Source organism: Dromiciops gliroides, chromosome 1 (assembly GCF_019393635.1).
Source record: "Dromiciops gliroides isolate mDroGli1 chromosome 1, mDroGli1.pri, whole genome shotgun sequence".
Taxonomy (NCBI): domain Eukaryota; kingdom Metazoa; phylum Chordata; class Mammalia; order Microbiotheria; family Microbiotheriidae; genus Dromiciops; species Dromiciops gliroides.
Window position 1 is genome coordinate 72,950,404 of NC_057861.1, and position 21,939 is coordinate 72,972,342.

Sequence of the window (21,939 nt, forward strand, 5' to 3'; positions counted from 1 at the left end):
GATTCCCAGGGTCCAGCTGGGGTTGGGTGGGGCAGTGGTTTGGGCATCGGGAACGGAAGGGTGGCAGGAAACCGCGAGTGAAGCAAGAGCCCCCAGCTGTGCCCTCCGAGTGGCGCTAGGGAGGGGCCAGGAGGACTTCCCCCGCACCTAGGTTCCAGTATCCTGGACTCTGGACCAGTCAGCTCAAAAGAGCATTTCTTCTTTGAGCAGCTAAGGGAGCGCGATGAGGGAGTGGTTCGGGTCTCCCAGGCCCCCAGTGATGGGTAGGAGGTGGCGTGAGAGGAGGCGGCTGGGGGGCGGGGGAGGGAGGCTGTGGCTGAGAGTAGGGGCGGGGCTCCCACCGCTCTGCCCCTTTAAAACTTCCAGGGGGGCGGAGCCCGCGCCGGCGCAGTGCAGAGTGCTCACTTCCCTTCCCCGGCCTGTCCCGTCCCGGTGAGCCGCCATGCCGGAGCCGCGCGGACAGTGCGAGCTGCGGGTGAATGAGGCCTTTGCTGCGCGGTACGAACGCTACCGGCAGCGCGAGGAGCTGCAGAAGTGTGAGTATAGTGCATGTGCGGGAGCAGGAAGCCGGGCGGATTGGGGGGGGGGGGACGAGGCCCAGGCAAGGGTCCTTAGAAGCCGCGTTGACTTTCTTCTCTTCTGTCCGCCAGTAAAGGACCGATACGAGGACCGAGGGAGCGGCGCCAAGTCCAGCTCGGACTCCGACTCCGACTCCATAGACGAGCGAGTGGTGAGTAACCGCCCGCGCGGCCCCCGGCCGCTTTGGCCCCGCCCCCTTACACACGCGGGACTGTCCTCTCCTTCCCCCAGGTCCCCAACTGAGGACATCTCCCCCCGGATATCCTCTGCCGGGCCCCCTGCCTAGATGCGTCCTTCAGGCATCTCCCCAACCAGGCAGCTCTTCCCCTACCAACTCTCCCAAATAACCCAAATCACACATCACTTCCTCCTCCCTACTTAATCGAGTTGAAGAAACTGTTAAATGGCTGAGTTGGAGCAGGAGGTCCCTATAAAGTTCTCTCTCCAGCTCGAAACCCTGCGGTCCCTTTATGCAAGGACGTCATAAACTCCACGTGAAAGGAGGTCTACCTAGGAATTGATCTGTTTTGATCCCTTGGTCTGGATTTTCATTGTAGGAGTTTGACCCAGAACTTGACAAGGGCTTTTACCGGACCCTGTCCCTGTTGAAGAAGAAGGACCCCAGGATCTACCAGGAGGGCGCTACTTTCTATAATGAGGCCGGTAGGATGCTCTCTTTCTCTGTGAATAGCCTGGGAAGGGGGTGGGGCTTAGGAGAGGTGGCCTTCCAGAGACTTTCTCTGGGGGCAGCTAGGTGGCACAGTGGATAGAGCATCGGCCCTGGATTCAGGAGGACCTTAGTTCAAATATGACCTCAGACACTTGCTGTGTGACCCTGGACAATTGCCATGCAAAAAACAAAACAAAACAAAACAAACAAAAAAACCCCAGAGGCCTTCTCTGAAAAGGGAAAGGAGGTGTGGGCTGGGGGTGACTTTAATGATTCCTCACCTAGAGTCTCTTTCTGGGGCCATAGAATCCTCCTCTGGGGAAGATGAGAAACCATCAGAGAGAGAGAAGAAAAAGAAGAAAGAAAAGCCCATGTACTTAAAGGACTATGAGAGAAAGGTCATTCTGGAAAAGGAAGGGTGAGTTCCTGACATGGTGAAGGGGTGGGGTGGGCTGGAGAAAAGGGCAGAATTCTCTCTACGACAATCATTTAATTGATAGATATATTTATTAAGTTTGTACTGCTATGCTAGGCACTGTGCTAAACGCTGGATATTCAAGAGGAGGCAAAAGACAGTCCTTGCCCTCAAGGAGTTTACAGTCTAATGCCTGGAGAAGAGAAGACTTAGGGGATTGGGAGAGCTAGCTTCAAGCATCTGCAGGGCTGTCCTATGGAAGAAATCACTAGAACATTTCAAACGTATATTCCTAAAACACTGATCTGACTACGGCAGCCCTCCTCCATCAGAAACCTCAGATGTCTCCTGTGCTATTGCCTCCAGGATAAAACAGAAAGGCCTTTGCTGGGTATTTCAAACCCTCTTCTGCCAGTCTTCTTTTATAGTGATCATTGCCCTATACTTTTCTAGCCCATAAAACTGGCCTAGTAGCTATTTTCTGAACATGACTAAATCTACCACATTCATGCCTTTGCACAAGCGGTCCTCTCCCTCCTTGTGTTTCCTCTTCACCTCTGCCTCATAAAATCTCCTAGTGGCCTTCAAAGTACAGCTTAAGGGTCAGGGCCTATTGGGCTGACCCGTGAGAGGGCATTGTATGCCCACTGCCCACCAGACCCACTTTTCCCTGTCCCCTTAATGCTAGTACCTTTCCTCTGATGGGCATCTCCAATTTATCGCCTCAGGATATTGTTTGGACAGAGTTGGTTGTCTCCCCCTCTTGCACTAATTGTGAGTTCCCTGAGCACAGGGACCTTCTCTTGCCTTTCTCTGGATCTATCCCCAGTGCCTAGCACAGTGCCTGGCATATAGTCTTTGCATAATAAATTCTTATTAACTGACATCTTTCCTACCCCACTCTGTGTGTTCTGAAATCTATGTATGGACATTGGATTTACTTGGGAGTGGATTTTCTCTCCACCCATCCCATCCCCAAAGCTTTCATTATCTATATTTCCCCACTGCCTAACATAGGGCCTGACACATAATCGCTGGTGTTCGCTTGGGCCTAATTCTTCATGACCCCATTTGGGGTTTTCTCGGCAAAGATACTGGAGTGGTTTTGCCATTTCCTTCTGCAGCTCATTTTACAGATGAGGAAATGGAGGCAAAGAGGGTTAAGTGACATGCCCAGGGTCACACCGCTGGTAAATGTCTGAGGCTGAATTTGAACTCAGGTTTTCCTGACTCCAGGCCCAGCACTCTATCCACTGCTCCACCTAGCTGCCCTGACACATAGTAGGTACTTAATAAATTTTATATAGTACAATCGGCTTGGCCAGTGAGGCAGATTTTGGCTCAATGTAAACTTAAGATTTGTGGCTGTCCCAAGGGGAATGGGCTAACTCATAGTGACTTCCCCATCCCTACTGGTCTTCATGTAGAGGCAGGCTGGCCACTTGTCAGCAGGGCTCTTAGCAAGGCATCTCTGCTCCCATTTGAGTTGGGCTCAGATGACCTCTGAGGCCTCTTCTGTGTTCTTTAATTCTGTGGATGGCCCCTGGCCTCAGTTATCAGGAAACAAGGAAACAAGCACTGATTAAGTGCCTACTGTGTGTCAGGCACTTAGCTAAGTACTTCAACAACCCTGGGAAGTTGGTGCTATTATCATCCCCCTTTTATAGTTGAAGAAACTGGAGTTGACTGAGCTTAAGTGACTTGCCCAAGGTCACCCAAGAGTCTGAGTCTGGATTTGAACTCAGGTCTTCCTGATTTTGGGCCCACTACTTTTTCCATTGTGCTATGAGTAGAGGGTGAGGACAGAATGCTAAACTGAGTGAGAGCCTGGATTCAAATTCTAGTTCTAATATTTTGTAGGTTGTATAACATTAAGAAAGCCATTTTACCTACTAACTAGCCTCAGCCTCCTTATATGTAAAATAAGGGATAATCCTAGAACATTCTCTATGGAGGCAGCTAGGCCTGGAGCCCAGGGACCTGGACCCTAACCTGGGGCAAATGATTGTATTTCTGTGAGCTTCACCTTCCTCATCTGTAGAATGGGGTGATGTTTTAACACAGTTGTTCAGTGATGTGTCTTCAGTGGCTTCCCCAGGGTCCTTTATGCAGAGTTGAGGAAGGAAAGCTATGCCCTCACACACACACACCCCAACTGGTGTCACTGATTTTCCTGCAGGAAGTACGTAGATGAAGAGGATTCCGACCAAGAAGCTCAAAGACAGAAGCATCGGGTAAGCTCTTTGTCTGTATAGCCCCATACTCAGTGCAGTGTCTGGCATGTAGTAGGGGCTTAATAAATGCTTTTTTGGTGGTTGATTGATCTGAAGCGAATATGGGGGAAGGGCTTTCAGCCTTGGCATTGGGTAAACCTGGGAAATGAAGGGTGGTCCCCCCTGCCCAGGGGGGAAAGGTGGACTTGGCCCCAGCAGCAGAACTTGTGTGTCCCAAGGGGCCTTTGCTGCCCAGACAGCCTTCCTTGTTCTCTTCCCTGCCCAGCAAACCACCTCCCGAAGCTACGTGGAAGAACAGAAGCGCCTCAAGGAGAGGTAAACTTTCCAGAGTGCCGGGTGGGGCCTCGTGGGGTCAGATCACATGTCCACATTCACAGGGTGACGGCCAGGTTGCCTGACTCCCGAGGCGGAGATGCATGCAGTTGCCGGCACTGCTGCCCATCTGGGCTAGCCTGGCACCGGGTACCTCTTAAAGGGCTTCCTTATGTTCCACTTGCTCCGTCCACATATGGTTTCAAACCTTAAGTGAACCAGGCTACCAGAGATCCTCCGTGTGTCCTCCCCAGCAGGTAGCAGAAAAGCCCCAAAGAATTTATAAACATTTTTGTAGGCTTTTTAAGGCACTTGAGTAAAGGCCAGTGAGTCACTGGGTGTTAAAAAAAGAATCCCATTTTCCAGTTTCATGCTCATTACCAGAGCTATGGCAGGATAACAGTTAGAAAATCCTTGTGGGATTCAGGGTAGGGCAAGAGATAGGAAGAGTTTCCAGCCTTGACTGCCCTTCCCTTCTTGTCAGCAGCACTTCATCCCTTGGCCCTTCGAGTCCCTCCAAAGCCCCCTGAGCCCCTCCCAAGGCCTCAGGCTGGGTTTGTGAGCTGGGCCATTCAAGAGACACAGTGAGGGTTGGGGGTTCTGGGCTGGGAAAGTGTGTGGACCACTTCAGTTGGGATTCAACTGAGTCTCCTCTATGCTGGGGCAGCTTCCGGCAGTTTGTTGCAGACAGCGATGGGGAGGAAAGTGCTGGTGAGGGTGGCTCCAGTCTGCTGAAGAAACGGACCAAAACCAAGTTGGAGAAGGTGAGACAGGGCCCAAGGGAGGGGCACAGACCTGTCCTGGGAGGCAGCAGGTAGTAGAGGAGAGAGCTAGTCCAAGGGCATGGGTTCAGATCCTCACTGCTGCTTCCAGCCCCACTTTGCTCATTCTCTTCCAGCTCTGAGCATGAGGCTTCTTGGGCCCAATGCTTAGCACTGTCTGCTTCTCCTTTCAGGCTCAGGAAGAAGCTGACTACGTAGACTGGTTAAAGGGGCAGAAAGACACTGAAGACAAAGAGGATCTGAAGGAGCTGGTGAGAAGGCATTGCATTTCAATTCAGTTCAATTCAACAAAGGTGCACAAGGCACCAAAGGTACAGAGGTAAAAACAACAGTCTTACTCCTCCTCAAGGAGCTCTGGGAGGACACAGCATGGACACAAATATAGATGCCTAGGAAAATTGAGAGCCAGGGGCTTCTGGCGGCACAGTGAATAGAGCCTACCAGCCCTGGAGCCAGGAGGACCTGAGTTCAAATCCAACCTCAGATACTTACCAGCTGTGTGACCCCTAGGCAAGTCACTTCGTTCCCATTGCCTAAAAAAAAAATTGAGAGTGCTGAGTGCCAACAGCTATAGATCAAAGAAGTCTTGGGACGATGTGGAGCCTGAGCTGAAGCTTGGATAAAGACAAAGATTCTGAGAAGCAGAGGTGATGAGCAAGTACACTCCAGGCATGAGGGATGGCTTGGGCAAATGCTTGAAGGTGGGAGTTGGAGTGTCAGCTAGTAGGAATCTGTTGGTCGTTTAGTTAGACTGGAGCAGTGTTGACTTTATGAAGGAAGTAGGGTTTTGGGTTTTGTTTTGGTGGGGCAATGAGGGTTAAGTGACTTGTCCAGGGTCACATAACTAGTAAGTGTCAAGTATCTGAATCTGGATTTGAACTCGGGTCCTCCTGTATCCAGGGCCAATGTTTTATCCACTGTGCCACCTAGCTGCCCCAGGAAGTAGTTTAAAAGAGTGTTGAAGGCCTATAAATGCTAGATCAAGTAGTTGGTATTTTATTCTATAAGCATCATGAGCAGTAGAAACAGCTGGAAGTGTTTGAGCAGGAAATAACAAACATGTGTCTTTAAAAAGATTACTTTGGCAGCTGTGGAGGTTGGATTGTAGGCAGTGGACGAGAAAGCCTGGAGACCAGTTGAGCCATTATAGAAGTCCAGGCAAAGAGTGTGTGAATTAGGCTGGTGGCCAAGTGATTAGAGAGACCAGGATGGTGGAGAGATGGGGAGGCAGACAGTGCCAATTGATTGGATGGAGGAAGGGGTTGAAGATGTCATTTTATGCCCCTGGGGGAATGGGAGTAGGGTATTCCTCCCAAGAGATAATTGGCAAAAGGGCAGCTAGGTGTCACAGTGGATAGAGCACTGGCCCTAGATTCAGGACGACCTGAGTTCAAATTCAGCCTCAGACACTTGACACTAGCTGTGTGACCCTGAGCAAGTTGCTTAACCCTCATTGCCCCTCAAAAAAAAAAGGAGATAATTGGCAAGTTTTGAAAAGAGTTGGGGATGGGGGAGGGGGTAGCAAGGAAGTTATACATGATGATGAAGGATTCCAATGGTTACTCAGTTTGGGAACCATGGGCAAGTATAGTCACTAAGCATTTATTAAGTGCCCACTGTGTGCCAGGCACTAGGCTGGGCACTGGGGATTCAGTGATAGAATTGCAGCAGTCCCTCATAGAGCTTTTATTCGGCGGGGTGGGGGTGGGGTGCAGGGTATGGGGTATTCAGGCAGGACTGGCAGCTCCTCTGGTGTGTGAGTTTGCCAAGCACTTTTCAGGGCTGCTTATCTGCCTCTGGTGTCTACCTGGCACTCAGTTCTCACCTGTGGCTCCAAGAAGCTGTTGCATGTGCTTCAGCCACAACCCAGTAAACCAGGCTGAGGGGAACCAACAGGCCTCAGGTCTGTCAGTGAGTTAAGGGGGTGTCTGCCTGAGCATGTGAAAAGTTCCCCTGGCGGGATGATTTGGATGGGCACAAAGGTGCCGGAGCAGGCATTGCCGAGCCCCTAGAGCTTGGTCAGACGTCGATCCCGCCGTGGTCATCCACGGCAGCCTGGGCCATGGCCACTGGACCTGGGTGACTGTGGAGGAGACCGAGAGGCTGAGGCCTTTTGCATAGCTCTGCCTCGCTTAAAGCTGATTCTTTCCTAAGTGGAGACTCTGCCCTGCTGCTGTCATTGGTCCTCTTCAGAAATGAAGGCCAAACACATTCCATAAGGGGATATTCCCCACACGCTCCTCCCTCGTTCCTTTTCTGGCAAGATGCCTTATCGCCCTCTCAGCCTGGATGTTGGGGTTAGCCCCAGTGGTGAGGGGCTGGACCTTGTTCCCAGATTTCCTCAGCCCTGACAGACAGGGTTGGGCCCTGCCCCTGGGAGGAAGCTTCACCTCTGGCATGGCCAGACTGGCCCTTTTCCCTGAAGATGCTTAGGGCAGGGTTCAGCTCCAGTCTTCTCCATCCACAGACCCATCTCAAAGAGTATTGGAGCAACCCACAGCTGGATGCTGGGGAGAAATTCCTGAGAGACTATATTCTGAACAGAGGCTATGAGGAGGAAGAGGAGGAGGAGGAGGAGGAGGAGGAGGAGGAGGAGGACAAAGGGTGAGCAGCAGCCTTTTTCTGGCCCTTCCTCAAAACTGGGGTGTGCACACCAGGAGAGGGGGTGTGGGACCTTTGACCCCTGGGGCTGAGGGCCTTACCTGCCTCGCCTCCTCCCCCCTGCAGATTCCCCAGTGCTGGGGGGCAGCTGAAAGTAGATGACTCCTCTGATGAGGGAGAGCTATTCCTGAAGAAGCAGGAAGACTTTGAGCGGAAGTACAACTTCCGCTTTGAGGAGCCCGGCGCAGAGCAGGTGAGGACACATCTCTCACAGAGCTATGTTGGAGGCTGCTCCCCTTGTTAAAACAGGCAGCTCCAAGAGGGCTGGAGCCCTGTACCTCCCCCACTGTTTAACATGGGGCTCTGCATGTGTAGGAACTTAGCAGATGTGTACTCTAATGATGGGACAGGGGAAAAAGCCTGCATTCGGAGTCAGGAGGGGCCCAGCTTCACATCCTCTCTGACACTTGAGCAAGTCCCTGAAATACCATTCCAGTCCTTTTCTTTGTCTATCAAGCAGCAGCTTAGCGTGCTAGATAGAGAGCTTGCCTCAAGAGTCAGCAAAGCCCAGGTCGAGTGGGCCGTGTGACCCTGTCACTTCACTTTGACTCCTCCAAGCAATTCCTGAGACAAAAAGGGGCAGAACAGTTACTCACCTTCATTGAGGGAGGGTGGAAGTTTCCTCTCCAGGTCTTAAACCCCAAACAGTCTTGTTTGTTTTTTAAAATGGAAAAATGCTATCTGATGCTTGTCTTCCAGGGCTGTTGTGATGAAAGTGCTGTCAGGGTAAAGTGTTGCCCTGTACCCACCCACCTCTGGTTAACACTCTTTTCTCCCCTCCTCCAGGAGGAGGCTTTTAGAGCCGGAGGGCCCCTGGACGTGGCTTAAGGGCAGTGGCTTTCTCTCTCCTTCACAGGTAAAGACCTACCCCAGGACCATTGCCTCCTCTGTGCGGAGAAAGGATGAACGGAGGAAGGAAAAACGGGAGGCCACTCGGGAGCGCAAGAAGAAGGTGAGCCCTCTGTGCTACCCCCTGGGCTAGTGGGAAGAACAGCGCACCTGGAATCAGAAGTGCGTGGCTTGGGCACTTTCTCCTCTCTGAGGTGTCCCTGTCCCTCTGGATCTGTGGTAAGGTGGAGTCTGTAGCCTTTTCTCCCTCCAACAGGAGAAGCTGAAGAAGCAGGAAGAATTGAAGCAGCTGAAAAACCTGAAACGCCGAGAGATTCTGAACAAACTGGAGAAGCTTCGAGAGATCACGGGCAACGAGGGTGGGGCCTTCGAGGAGGCCGACCTGGAGGGAGACTTCGACCCCGCCGTGCACGACCAGCTGATGCAGGTAGGGAAGGCCCAGGTTGGTGCCTTTGGGGTGAGCCTGACACGGCTGTTTGGAGCTGACCTCTGGGCTGCAGTGTCACCGAGCTACTCTCAGGTAGCTCTTAACTCCTCCCACTTGGGACCTGTCTGAGCCTTGGCTCCCTCCTCCCCTTTGGACCAAGTGATTGATTCCAGTTGTGGGTTCTGTGGACTCCCCGAATACTTAGAGTCCTGCTAGTTAATGTGCATCGTCATTACTCCCCCTCATTGAGAAGGAAATGAGCTCCCAGCCCAGCACTGCCTGTCACTGCCGCCCCTTTGTCGATGTTTGGTGTATTCTTTGACCTGCATCCCTTTCCCTTTTGCAGAAATGCTTTGGAGATGAGTACTATGACATTGGAGAGGAGGAGAAGCCTCAGTTTGAGGAAGAGGAGGGGTTTGATGGTGAGTCTCTGTCCTCTCATGTCCAAGCCCTGGAGAGAGCAGACGCTGCCTGGGCAGCTAGCCAAGCAGCCAGCCATTGCTCACCTTCTTCCTCTGTCAAACCAGATGAATGGAACTGGGACACATGGACAGGGGATGAGGAGAATGGAACCTGGCAGGAGGAGGAGGCCGTGGAGCCCCACTGTGAGGACCCCGACTTCAACGTACGCTTCTTCCCCTGACCCCAGGTTCCCTTTGGAGGCAGCTCGTGGGAACAGAAGTATGGGCTTCAGTGGCCAGCCCCCTGCTCCCTGCAGGGAGGCAGATGGCTGGACAGATTCCAGAGCCCCCCTCCTGTGCCATGCTCCCTGGGCCTCCCTACTGCCTTCCCTCTGGCTTGTACCATCCCTCCCCCTGAGCCTCTTGTGACCCACATGAACCTTTCTGGCAGATGGATGCAGATTATGACCCCAGTCAGCCATCTGTCGTGAGTGGGAAGAAGAAAAAGAAGAAGTGGGATGTGCCGCTGACTGGCAAGAAGAGGCGGAAATCCCACTTTGCCGAAGTTGTCAGCCAGGAGAGGCCTGTCTTTGACCCTGGTGAGCCCAGTGTGCTTTTTGTCATGTGGTTGTCTGATGTTGGGTACCACAGTTACCTGTGGATGACTTATCCACCTGCTAGGCTGAGCTGTGTAGTCTGGCACATCCCCTCTGTACTTAGTGCACAAGTGAATGAGTGGCAGAGAGCCTGGCCAGGCCTCCAGGAGCCTGCAGGCAGGGGAAGGCGGCCTGAAATCCTGAAATCCCTGCTCTGTGTGGCCAGAGGACAGGACCTTTGAGGAATACTTGGATGAATACTACAGGCTGGACTATGAGGACATCATCGACGATCTGCCCTGTCGCTTCAAGTATCGCTCCGTTGTGCCCTGCGACTTCGGCCTGACCACAGAGGAGGTAGCTGAACCGGGCTGGGCTCCCTTTCCCTCCCCCATTCTCCCTCCTTCCCTCTGCCCAGGGAGGCCATGCAAACACCTTGTGTCCTTTCCTGCCATGCAGATCCTGGCCTCAGATGACAAGGAGCTGAACCGCTGGTGCTCCCTCAAGAAGACCTGCATGTACAGGTGAGAGCCCATGGGCTTAGGGCATCGAATGCCGGATTTGTGACTGTGAGCCCCTCTGGCTCCTGAGCCACCGGTTCTTCTGCCTGTTCCTTCCCCCTCACATTGAAACCATTTGCTAAGTCTTGTCACTTCTGCCTCCAAGTCCCTCCCTCCCTCCTGTTCCCTGTTACCACCTCAGTTCAGCACCGCCCCCCCCCCATCTCTTCTCCCCTGGATTACTGTTAGAATTGTTTCCAGGGTGGCCTTCAAGAGTCCAGTCTCCCTCTCCACCCCCCATGCCCTTAGTCCTCTTTCTGCTCACCAGGCCCTGCAGGGTGGCACTTCAGCCTACCTGAGCAGCCTTTGCTCTCCCTGCCCCTCTCATTCCTACCTCCTTTGGCCTTTGCTTATACTGGAGCCAGCTACTTAACCCAAGGGCTGTGAGCTTTCCAAATGTTTGAAATCCTATGTATTTTATACATTTAGAAACAGTCTTTTGAGATGGAGTCCAAAGCACAGATAAGGCCAAGAATAGCTGGACTAGAGGCAGCGAGGTGGCACAGTGGATAAAGCACTGGCCCTGGATTCAGAAGGACCTGAGTTCAAATCCAGCGCCAGACACTTGACACTTACTAGCTGTGTGACCTTGGGCAAGTCACTTAACCCTCACTGCCTCACCAAAAAAAAAAAGACTGGACTACAGCTTTCCTTTTTTCCTCTTAATGAGATGGCCTCCTCTTCCCATAGCTTGTAAGATCCTTGAGAACAGGTGTTCTCACATGGCAGGGACTGAATTGCTGAAGGCCCTTCTGGCCTGGGGAGAATGCCATGGCCCTGGGGAAGGAGCCAGGGCTGTCAGGGCCCAGGCTAACAGGGCCCGACGGGGGTTTGGGGTCTGTAGATCAGAGCAGGAGGAGCTTCGAGAGCAGAAGCAGTACAGCTTGAAGGCCAAGAACGTTCGCAAGAAGCAGCAGATCCTGCAGTCCCTCGCCCAGCTGTGAGTCACACAGGCTGGCCCAGGCCTGAGGGTTGCTGGGGGCAGGGCACGGGGCAGTTTGGGAATCCAGCATTGTGGGCCCTTTCCTGAGCAAGGGCCACAGAGCAACCATAGGCATCTGCTCCCTGCAGGACCGAGGAGACCTCTGAGCTAGCACACACACTCAAGAAAAGGGGCCAAGGACCAGAGTCCCTGGATGAGAGCAGCAGGAAGAAGCCCAAGCTGGAGGCCACCTCTGAGGAAGAAGAGGACTTCCTGGTACCGAAAGCTAAAGGTGTGGCCACCCTTTCTGCTGCAGAGCCCTCAGAGAAGCTGGATGGGACTGGGCCCTTATCTGGGACTCAAGTGGTCCCACCTCCAAGACCCAAGAAAAGTCTTCGGGGCAGGAAAGGGAGACTTCTGGGACCTAGGGTGAAGTTGGGGGGCTTCGAGTTCAGCCACCAGAGATTGCAGGCTTATGGGCTCAATGCAAAGCGGCTGCACTACCGCCAGCTAGGCCGAGAACGGAGGAAGCGGGCCCAGGCCCAGGCCCAGGCTGCAGCCTGAGGACCCTGGCTCGCCTATAGCTGCCTTTTGGGTGAAATAAAAGTAGGTTTTACACATGATACTGATGGAGTGAGGGGTACCTGCTGGGCAGGTCTGGGGCCCCCTTTCATCTCTGGGTAAAATGAGGCTGAATGACCTCCAAGGTGGCTTCCAGGGCTTGAGGGCTCTGACCATCTATGGGTCCCTGTTTTCTAGGCGTGCGAGAGCATAGTGACGCCTCAGGGAGGGCACCTTATTGGAGGGATTAGACTTCCTCTGCTTGGCACCCCCACCAAAGTGGGAGCAGATTTCCTAAGAAAGCATTCAGACATTTATCAAGTAGAACTTTAATTTCACCCTTGGGCCACAAGCCAGCCAGAGGGGAGGGAGAGCACAGCAAGGAAGACCAGGCCCCCACCCTCTAGCCCAGGCTTATTTCCAGTGGAAATGTTGCTACAGCAGAATCACAGCCTTCTCCACACTGAGGAGAGGAGTGAAAGGTGTTGGGGGATCAGTAATCAGCCCCAAACCCCCAGTGAGCCTGAGAATATTGCTGCCCCTCCCCCATGTGCAGGGGCAAGGGGCAGCTCAATCACATGTATATAAATAAAAATATATATATATTACAACTCTGCTTCCCCTTCCCGCTATAAAAACACAAAGTCTTCTGAGCTGGGCCTCTTGGCCTTGCTAAGCTTCCCCGCCTGAGGCAGTCGGAGGGTCTGCTGGGTGAGCTGGGAGCAGACCTCCTCTAGGCCATATTCCTGGGCATGGCCCTCAGAGAGGGTAAACATGGGGTAGCGCTCGGTGGCCGAGGAAGAGTTGAGTACCTGGGAAGAGTGGGAAGAAAGCAGAGGTCAAGCGCTGCAGGTGCCCCGCTGCTGCCCCCACCCCACCACCCCGGACAGGCCAGCTCACCCTGGTCAACTCCAAGCACAGCAGTTCAAACTCCTTCCTGTTGCCAGCGTAAAAGCCAATCGTACAACTGGGGTCCATCCTGCTGAAGGCCATCTTCCGGGGAGACGTGCAGTGGAAGGACTGGAGGCCAAAGGCAAGATTGGGACCAGAGTTCCCTGGCCAGCCCGTCCCCTCTCCTCCCCTCCCCAGCCCAGCATCACACTGACCTCCAGGGGGAAGCCCTCTTGGGAGGTATCCACGCAAGGCTGGCAGTAGTGTGGGTCGAGGTAGAGCAGGAAGTCATCTGTCAGAGGAAGCAGCCAGGTGTGAGGTGGGGCGGCAAGGGGAGAGGATTGGGAGGATGGGGGGGAGTTGAAGCCTACCCTGATAGCCAATGAAATAAAGTGAGTGCCGGGGCTTCCCACCGATGATTCCAATGCACAGTTCTAGCCGCAGGAGCTCCTGTGGGGAGAGGGAAGAGACGGGGCTCAGGGCCAGCATTCCCCCTTCACTGACCTTCAGGCTTTAGGACAACTCCCAGGTCATGACTGATCTGTCCCATACATGGATTGTTTCTGAGAGTACACTGTACAATGGAAAGAGTAAGCAGTGTGGGGTTCACATTCTGACTGCCACTTACTAGCTGTGTGACCTTGGATGAGTAATTTCATTTCTCCAGGCCTCAGTTTCTTCATCTGTAAAAGATCAGACTAGAAGGCCTTTTAAGGCCCTTTCCAGCTCTAACTATGCTTTTTTTTTTTGGAGAGGTAGTTGGAGTTAAGTGACTTGCCCAGGGTCACACAGCTAGTAAGTGTTAAGTGTCTGAGGCCGGATTTGAACTCAGGTCCTCCTGAATCCAGAGCCGGTGCTCTATCCACTGCGCCACCTAGCTGCCCCTGCTCCAATGATCCTGTGGCCTGCATGGCTGATCCCACATAGTCAGGCTGAGAGCTGGAAGGGAGATCATCTAATTTAGCCCCCCTCCTTTTATGGGACAAGGAAAAGGACTTGGAACCAGAAGGTCACTCTTGTAGCCAGTGGTGGAGCTGGGATTCAAACCCTGGTGCTCTACCTCTTAAATCTGTTCACTTTCCATTGCCCCACGCTGCCTCATGCTACTAAGAATGGGACAGCAGGTCTCAAGTGTGAAGGCAATGGCCCAGGAGAGAGAATCCACAGCCAGGTGATCAGTACTGAAACAGTTTTGTTGTTAAAAAGTGAGATTTGGAGGCAGCTAGGTGGCACAGTGGATAGAGTCCCAGCCCTGGAGCCAGGAGGATCTGAGTTCAAATGCAGCATCAGATACTTACTAGCTGTGTGACCCTGGGCAAGTCACTTCACCCGGATTGCCTCCCCCAAAACAAATGAAAAATGGGAAATGACTTCCCTGGGAGCCCAGAGCAGCGTCTGGAAGGGTTTTGGATGCCCAAAGCCCCAGGTCCCCTTCTCCCAAACCACTTGCAGGGTTAACAAGGGCTCCTACCTTGACACAGGGCACATATACAGGGTTGAGGGTCTCCCCGCCCAGCCTCACTGGTACCAGGATGACAATTGATTTCCATTCAGTGCTCGGGTCTGGCTGGGCCACTAGCTGGGCCACATCTGCCTTGTACACTGGGAAGACATAAACACCATCAGAGAAGAAGGGGCAGTGGGGTATGATGGGAAGGAGCCAGGATGTGAAGTCAATTCAAATTCTGTTCATTCTGACCTGTGTGAACCTGGATATCAGTGGCCTCTGTAAAATGACAGGGTGGGCCCAGCTAATTCCTAAGGCCCCATCTAGCTCGACATCAGGCCTTTATTAGTGCAGTAAGTACACAAATTGGATCTCTCTGCTGGAGTGTTTGCCTTTTTGCTGAACAAATGGCCTTCAGCTGCTGGGTTTTGTAAGTCGTTCCTTCCCCTCCTTTCTTACTTTTCTGTCTCCTCCCTCCTTATCAGGCTGCCTTGCCACTTCTCCCTGTCCCCTGCCCTTTCTAATCTCTCCAAAGCTGGGGAGCCAGATAACCAAGCTTGTTTGGTCTGTGTATAAAGTGAGAGGTGACAGGTTCTGCGTCACAGCCTCTTCTGAGAAGAAGGGTTTTGTACCCTGGCTTTGTAACCTCTGGTTTCCCTGTTCAGAAGTGCTCCTTCCTTCTGGGTTCCTGGTAAAGGTCGAGGAACCTCTGATTCTTGGAAGAACTTTCCTGCCCACCCTCACCACAACGCTGGAAAGCACTCACTTCTTTTTTTTTGGTGGAGCAGTGAGGATTAAGTGACTTGCCCCTGGGGTCACACAGCTAGTGTCAAGTGTCTGAGGTTGAATTTGAACTCAGGTCCTTCTGAATCCAGGGCTGGTGCTTTATCTACTGTGCCACCTAGCTGCCCCTGAAAGCACTCACTTCTAAGACTGACCTTTTCACCTAAAACACTCCTAACTTCCCTATCTCTCCACTCATGGCTGGCTCCACTCTCCTCAATGGCCCAACCTGGAAAACTGAAGCTCATGGAATCCAATTCAGTAGTCAGGTCCTCCCCAACCCCTCTCCTACCTGGCCTTGCCCCGATACTCCCACTGATGCCAGCCTAGCTCAGGCCTCATGACCTCTCAAGCCTGGACCACTGGAGTGACCTCCTCATGGGTTCCCCTGCCTCTAGCCTCTCCCCTCCTCAATCTGCCTGCTCATCAGAGGCTCTCCACCGCCGCCGACATCCTCGGCCTGTCCCTGAAATGGCTCTCTACAGTCTGGCTTTCACTTTCTAACCTTATTTCACATGGCTCCTGTCACCCATTCTACGGTCCAGACAAACTGTTCTGCAATCTGACCCCTTCCTTTCCTACCCTCACGTCATACTTATGTGGGTATATATCTCCTACCACCAATTAGAATGTAAGCTCTAATAGATGGTTAATGCATTGAATTAAATCATCTTTATTTTGAAGACGGGGAAACAGGCCCAGAGAGCTGATAAGGCCACAGCTCTAGAAACTATGCACCTTGATTGTCACCATAGTGCTTTGGTGCCTGGGATCAGGGAGATACCCGCAACAGGTTGTGAGCAGTGGCAAAATGGGCAAAGTCTGGTACTGAGCTTCTGGATGCCTCCATTGGAGGTGGCTGGCTGCTCACCTGTACAATCCTGAGAAACGTACACCTCCAGCTGAGCCACCTCTGAGCTGCTCTCCACGGCTTTCCTGAGGATAAGAGAGCAGCCCTGAGCTCCAGCAGCCATCCCTAGCACCCACCTCTCCCTCCCAGCCAAGTGACTACTTCACCTGAGGATGTGAGCCACAACAGAGGGCCCATACCAGTCCCCTGCCCTCTTGCCGGAGCTTCGGCCCAGTTCCACAAGCCGATGCAAGCCAAAGGGAGCCCCAGGCTGATCAGCAAACCAGGAAACAATGCGCCGGTGCTGTTCTTCCTGCTCTAGCTCCCTGGGGCTCAGGGCCCCACTGATGGTCCAGGGGGCCCGACCCAGGCCCAGAGCTGGTGAGGGAACTCGTTGCCAGCTTGCCCCGGCCCGAGAAGGAGACATGTTTCTGAGGAGCTCTGATTCCCTTGGGCCTGGGGGTAGAATAGCTTCTGACCAAGTCCAATCTGTCAGAGGGCAGAGGGTCAAGCCAGAGCAGGGCACCGGTGCCCACCCCACCTCCTCCTCACCATCAGACTCTCCCAACAAACCTCACCTCTGGAGAAGAAATGCAGAAGTAGGCCCTGGGCCAGCAGCATCTGCCCACTACGAAGCATACAGCCCCAGCCACAGTCTGAGGTCAAGCTGCCACCCTCCAATGGAGGGAAGTCCCTTCTGTATGTGAGCCATAGGCGGGACACAAAGTCTCTCTGGAACCGCTGGATGTCACCTATAAGAGAGGATCCACTTGCAGGGGGCCATGGAGGGACCTTGACCCCTGCCCAAAGGACCCAAGGCCTGGCTTACTCATTGCCAGTCCACTACCATGCTCACCTTCCCCTTCAAATCGATATCTACGGCCACACAGGTGCACAGTAGACAACTTGCTAAAGCTGGTCTTGGTTCGAACAGTCCAGCCTCAAAGGAAAGAGAAATGGGTTGGAGGGGAAAGATGGGACACAGAGAACCAGAGTGGCAGCCAGCCTGTGGGCCACCCTCCCCAGGCAGGCAGGCCACCCTGAAACCTGACGGTCAGAGGCTGGGTTCTCAGCTCCTCCCCTTAAGTGGGCAGGTGCCCAAGTGCCCAAGTGCCCAGCCATTCCTCACCTTTTCCCACCACTAATTCCCTTTCCTTACTCCTCCCCCTAGTTTCAACATTCCCCTTACTGGCCTCCCCTCACCCGTTCCTGACCCTTTCAGTCCTCTCCCTCCAGGACTCAGACTCATTTGCCCAGTCCAATGTGTGTATCCCTGCCTCCAGCTCCCCACTTCCTGCTGGGACACCCCCAACTCTCCTAGAGCCATTTCCACTACTGTGCTCCCCCCGATCCTTACTTCTTTGGTCAAGTAGCCCCAGTCCCCCCCCCCCAACCCTGTCCTCACCATATTTGACATTGTTCCAGGCAGACAGGAATTTGCTCTTGAGCTTGTCCACTTCGGCGGGCTCACTGGGGGATGCAGGACCCGAGGTGGCCGAAGCAGCTGCTCCGGCTCCTGCCACTAGGCCATTGTGGCCGCTGCTGCCGCCACCGCCGTTGCTGACTCCTCCTCCTCCTCCTCCTCCTCCTCCTCCTCCTCTTCCTCCTCCTCCTCCGCCCCCGCCCCCAGGCCCCTGCCCCCGGGCTCCGGGGGCCCGCGGCGGCTTCCTGGCCTCAGGGCGGCACAGGTCGTCCGGGCTCCCGCTCCGGTACTGCACGGCGGCGGGCGACACGGAATTCATGGGCCTCGGTCCGGCTCCGGTTCGGGCTCCGGCTCTGCCCAGCTGCCGCGGGGCTGTGGGCGGGAGAACGGGGGCCGGGTCAGGGGCCCCGGGGCTGCCCGGCATTCCTGGGGTCCCAACTGGGCCCCCTCCTCTGCCTCGCCACCCCACCCCCCGCCCGCCCCGACCTCGGTCTGCTCCGCCCCGCCCCCTCTACCTGGGCGCTCATGCCCCGGCGAGGGCAGGGGCAGGAAGGACGCGCTGAGGCTCACTCGGACTCGGAGCCCGGCCCGGCCTCCGCTGCCGCCCCGCGCCCGGCTCCGGCTCCCGCTGGGACCCTGGTTCCAGCGACTCCGGCTGCGTTCGTCAGCGCCATCTTAGCAGCCGCCGCTCCGCTCCCGGAAGGCCGGGCCCTACGAGGCCCCGCCCCAGGCCCTGCCCCTGCCGGTGGGCCCGGGACTGGGGACCTCCCGGGGCGCTGAAGCCTCGGGGCCGGGCTCTGGCCGGAGTCAATGCCTGGCTATGCTCCGGTTGCGAACCTGGGGTCCTGGGGAGCCGGTGCGAGGCTGGGGGCGGGAGCTGGGGAGGAGTTGGAGCAAGGTCAAGGGGAGCCGAAGTTGGGCCAAGGTCAAGAGGAGCCGAAGGGAGGCCGGGCTCCAAGTGCGAGCGGAGGCGAGGCTGGGGAGGGGGAGTGGCGTGGGGGGTGGAGGGGATGGAGCAGGGTCAAGGGGAGCCGTAGCTGGGCCGGGCTTCAGGTGCGGGCCTGGGTTAAGAAGAGCAGATGAAAGGGGGGGGGGTGGGAGCGAGAGGGAGAAAGTGGAGTAAGGGGCTAGGGTCGGGGAGTCAGTGAGGGACTAGGGTGCGGCCGGGGTCGGTGCTGGGACTCGTGCGGAGTCAGGAGCTAGGGACCTGAGCTCGGTAGGGGAGGGGGGTGCCTCAGGACTGGACCCAAGCCCGACAGTCGGGGCTGGTTCGGGATATCGCCTTCGTCTCGCTTATCAGCCCAGAGCAGTTCCCGAACCCTAAGAGCCTTATCCCGTTCCAACACATCCAGCCTTGGCACCTTGTCCAGGGCCTGCAGGTACCGGCGCCTTTCTCAGCTGGGGACTGAGCAGCATCCCAGAGCAGAGGATATATCCGTCGGACCCAGGAGCTCCGGACTCCCAGTAGCTCTGGTGGCTTCAAGCCCAAGTCCCGCCCAGTCCTAACCCTCAGGGTCTACAGTCGGAAAGCCGCAATGGATGGATAGCCCCGGCTGCCCTGCTGGTCTTAGAGAGAAGACTGGGAGGAGCAGGGGGCGCTCTTGGAGTGCGAGACGAGGCTGAGAGCCATTCCCAGCGGCTTTGCCCCCTCCTTCTCCCATTATTCCCTAGCTCCACTGCAGTCTCTTTTGTAACATGCCACGGTCCTCTCCACTCCGTTCCCTCTTCCCCCAGTCCACCTTTCCTACCCCTAGCCTGGATTATTGCTATATCCTCCTGAACTGCCTCAGGACCCATGTTCTCTTCCGTACTAATCTATCCTCCACAGGATATCAATCTAAAGCGCCGTGTTGTTACTGTCACTCTGCTCAAGAACTTTCAGGAACTCCACATTGCCAAAGAACAAAGTCCAAAAATCTTTCTTAAACCCATCATAATCTGTTTCCAGCCTCTCTTGAATCATTTACTCAACAGACACCCACACTAGGAGCAAGATGAGAGGCAGCTTGGTGTAGGGGATAGGGAACCCTCTTTAAAGCTAGGAAATCTTAGATTCAGCTTCCTCCTCGGACTCTACTGGCTGTGTGGCCCTGGACAAATCACTCTAAGGAAGTCAATTACAGAGAGGGCATTGAGTCGCATGGATAGGAGTTTACTCATCTGGGAGTTCTTTATATCGTGAAATCTCAGCTCCTATCCCTGTCCCCTATTCAAACTAGCCTATTACTCTAAAGTTTCCAAAGTGCTTTACAAATATCTCATTTGACCCTCACAGTTTTTCCTGTGGAAGCTGGATGCGACAACTATTACATAGTTTGTTTAATCATTTTACCAATGGGAAAATGAAATCACACATTTTGTATTTATTTATTTATTTTTGGTGAGGCAATTGGGGTTAAGTGACTTGCCTAGGGTCACACAGCTAGTAAGTGTTAAGTGTCTGAGGCCAGTTTTGAACTCAGGTCCTCCTGAATCCAGGGCTGATGCTTTCTCCACTGTGCCACCTGGCTATCATTTCTTATAGCACAATAGTATTCCATTACATTCATTATACCACAATTTGTTCAGCCATTCCCCAATTGATAGGCATCCCCTCAATTTCAAATTCTTTGCCACCACAAAAAGAGCTGCTATAAATATTTTTGTACATGTGGGTCCTTTTCCCTTTTTAATACTCTCTTTGGGATACAGACCTACTAAATCACACACACTCTTTATCACTACACAGTTCATTTACTGTGGAACACAACCTAAGGCAATAGGCTCCCATTCCCCCATTGCCACCTACCTACTGGACATTTCTACTTGAGTCTCCCAGTGGCATCTCAAACTCAACAGGAGATGGGCAGTCAAAAAGTACATATGTGTCACCCACCGTGTAAGCTCTGGGGATACAAAAAAAAAAAAAAAGGAAAAAACAGGACCCCTGCCCTCAAGGAGTTTACAATCTAATGGGAAAACAACACACAAACCAATATGTACAAAGAATAGAGATGATAGAAGGTAATCTCGGAAGAAGTGGGAGGGGGAGAAGACAGGGAAGGAAGGGCTTATGGCAGAAAGTGCAATTGGAGCTGAGTCTTCAGGGAAGGCAGGAAGTGGAGGTGAGGAGGGAGTTTATTCTGACATGGAGGTCAGCCAGTGAAAAGGCAAGGAGTTAGGAGATAGAATGCTTTGTGGGAGGAAAAGCAAATAGGCCAGTGAAGCTTGATCTTAAAGTGATTTAAGGGAAGTAAAGAAGACAGGAAATGTAGAAAAGGGCTTGATTGTGAAGGGTTAAAAATGTCAAACTGAGAATTTTATATTTGATCCTGGAAGTAATAGGGAGCCCCTGGAGTTTTTTGAGTAAGGGGTGACATGGTCAAACCTTCAATTTAGGAAAATCATTGGAATGGGGAGAGACTTGAGACAGGGAGAACATGTCCAAAATGAAATGCATTACCTTTCCTTTTTTTTCCTTTGCATTTTCATTTTCTTTATTATTCAAAAAAAATATCCTTTTTATTTACTTTTTTGACTCTGTGCCCGTGCCTTCAACACCTTCACAACAATTTTCTGCTCCTCAATCAGGAAAGCACACTTGATCCTGTCATAGACACATTTAGCACACATGGAGCCACCATAAGCCCTGCTGACATGCTTTTTGGTCTTTGATAGCCTCATAAGAACTTTAGGTCTCACTGCACGAACACCTCGAAGTCTTCCTGGGCACACACTACAGGCTGATTTTGGTGCTTTTCCAACTTTCTTAGTATAAAGGTAAACAATTCTGTTACCTGGGGTTCATGACAGCTGAGTTTGTTGGAAGCTGTGTTGTAGGACAACCCATGGTGATATGTCAGATGCTGAACCATTTTTAATTTCTGTCGTGTCCGTCACCAGAAGAGAGAAGAGCTACCTTTCCTTCTTAAACTTACTCATTCTTCAAAATTCTCTCTTCCTGTTAAGGCACCATTATCTCCCCAGTCACCCAAATTTATAATCTTGGAATCATTGCTTCCTCTTTCAAGTTTTTTGTGTTGTGTGTTTTTTTTTGGGGGGTACAGCATTGTCAAATTCATGCAATTGAGAACCTTGATAATAAATGTGGGAAGCTTTCACTTCAGATTATATTTATACTATTAAAAAAAAAACCTTTTTAAGTGTAACAAATGTAGAACATTCGACATTAGGACAGTCGACAATCTTTTTTATCTTAGTGGGTCACACAGCCAGTAAGTGTCAAGTGTCTGAGGCCAGATTTGAACTCAGGAAGAGGAGTCTTTCTGACTCCACACCCAGTACTCTATCCAATGAGCCACCTGGCTGCTTATGTACTAATTCTAGATGGACAAGCTAGGACCACATGCAAAACTTTTTCAACAGGTAGCCGAATGGCACATTAGGTAAAGTGCTGGGCCTGGAGTTAAGATTTGCATTCAAATCTCACCTCAGATACAAACTCTGTGACCTCAGGCAAGTCACTTAACCTGCACCTAATAGCACAGGATTATTGTGAGGATCAAGTGAGACAATACTTGAAAATTTTCAAACTGATATAATTTGGAAACTTGAAATTAAAATATTTGAATTAGTA

General features: G+C 52.9%; 2 protein-coding genes across 2 annotated transcripts; one reads left to right on the forward strand and one right to left on the reverse strand.

The window, feature by feature from the left end:
• The first annotated feature begins 380 nt into the window (after positions 1–380).
• KRI1 (KRI1 homolog) lies at positions 381–12,580 on the forward strand. Its single transcript, XM_043975116.1, has 19 exons — positions 381–536; positions 651–730; positions 1,137–1,242; positions 1,556–1,667; positions 3,844–3,898; positions 4,164–4,213; positions 4,878–4,974; positions 5,166–5,243; positions 7,460–7,596; positions 7,720–7,846; positions 8,510–8,605; positions 8,759–8,929; positions 9,276–9,351; positions 9,457–9,554; positions 9,782–9,929; positions 10,153–10,283; positions 10,386–10,450; positions 11,331–11,426; positions 11,558–12,580. Exons 1-19 carry the CDS (start codon positions 443–445, stop codon positions 11,970–11,972), a joined length of 2,232 nt encoding a protein of 743 aa, XP_043831051.1. The 5' UTR covers positions 381–442; the 3' UTR covers positions 11,973–12,580.
• On the reverse strand, positions 12,279–18,292 carry ATG4D (autophagy related 4D cysteine peptidase). The gene is made up of 11 exons (XM_043975117.1): positions 17,879–18,292; positions 17,346–17,735; positions 16,797–16,880; positions 16,519–16,692; positions 16,108–16,429; positions 15,962–16,026; positions 14,332–14,462; positions 13,232–13,310; positions 13,076–13,152; positions 12,870–12,989; positions 12,279–12,781 (listed from the first exon to the last, which is right to left on the reverse strand). The coding sequence occupies exons 2-11, from the start codon at positions 17,680–17,682 to the stop codon at positions 12,599–12,601; spliced, it is 1,572 nt and encodes a 523-aa protein (XP_043831052.1). The 5' UTR covers positions 17,683–17,735; positions 17,879–18,292; the 3' UTR covers positions 12,279–12,598.
• Positions 18,293–21,939: the final 3,647 nt, after the last annotated feature.

Bases quoted from the DNA above. Each gene is read 5' to 3' on its own strand.
- KRI1 (XM_043975116.1), top strand. From the start codon at position 443: ATGCCGGAGCCGCGCGGACAGTGCGAGCTGCGGGTGAATGAGGCCTTT. The intron at 1,243-1,555 runs GTAGGATGCTCT...CTGGGGCCATAG, and splicing joins TACTTTCTATAATGAGGCCG to AATCCTCCTCTGGGGAAGAT. The intron at 4,214-4,877 runs GTAAACTTTCCA...ATGCTGGGGCAG, and splicing joins CAGAAGCGCCTCAAGGAGAG to CTTCCGGCAGTTTGTTGCAG.
- ATG4D (XM_043975117.1), bottom strand. From the start codon at position 17,682: ATGAATTCCGTGTCGCCCGCCGCCGTGCAGTACCGGAGCGGGAGCCCG. The intron at 16,693-16,796 runs GTGAGCATGGTA...CCTCTCTTATAG, and splicing joins ATATCGATTTGAAGGGGAAG to GTGACATCCAGCGGTTCCAG. The intron at 13,153-13,231 runs GTAGGCTTCAAC...TTCCTCTGACAG, and splicing joins TTATTTCATTGGCTATCAGG to ATGACTTCCTGCTCTACCTC.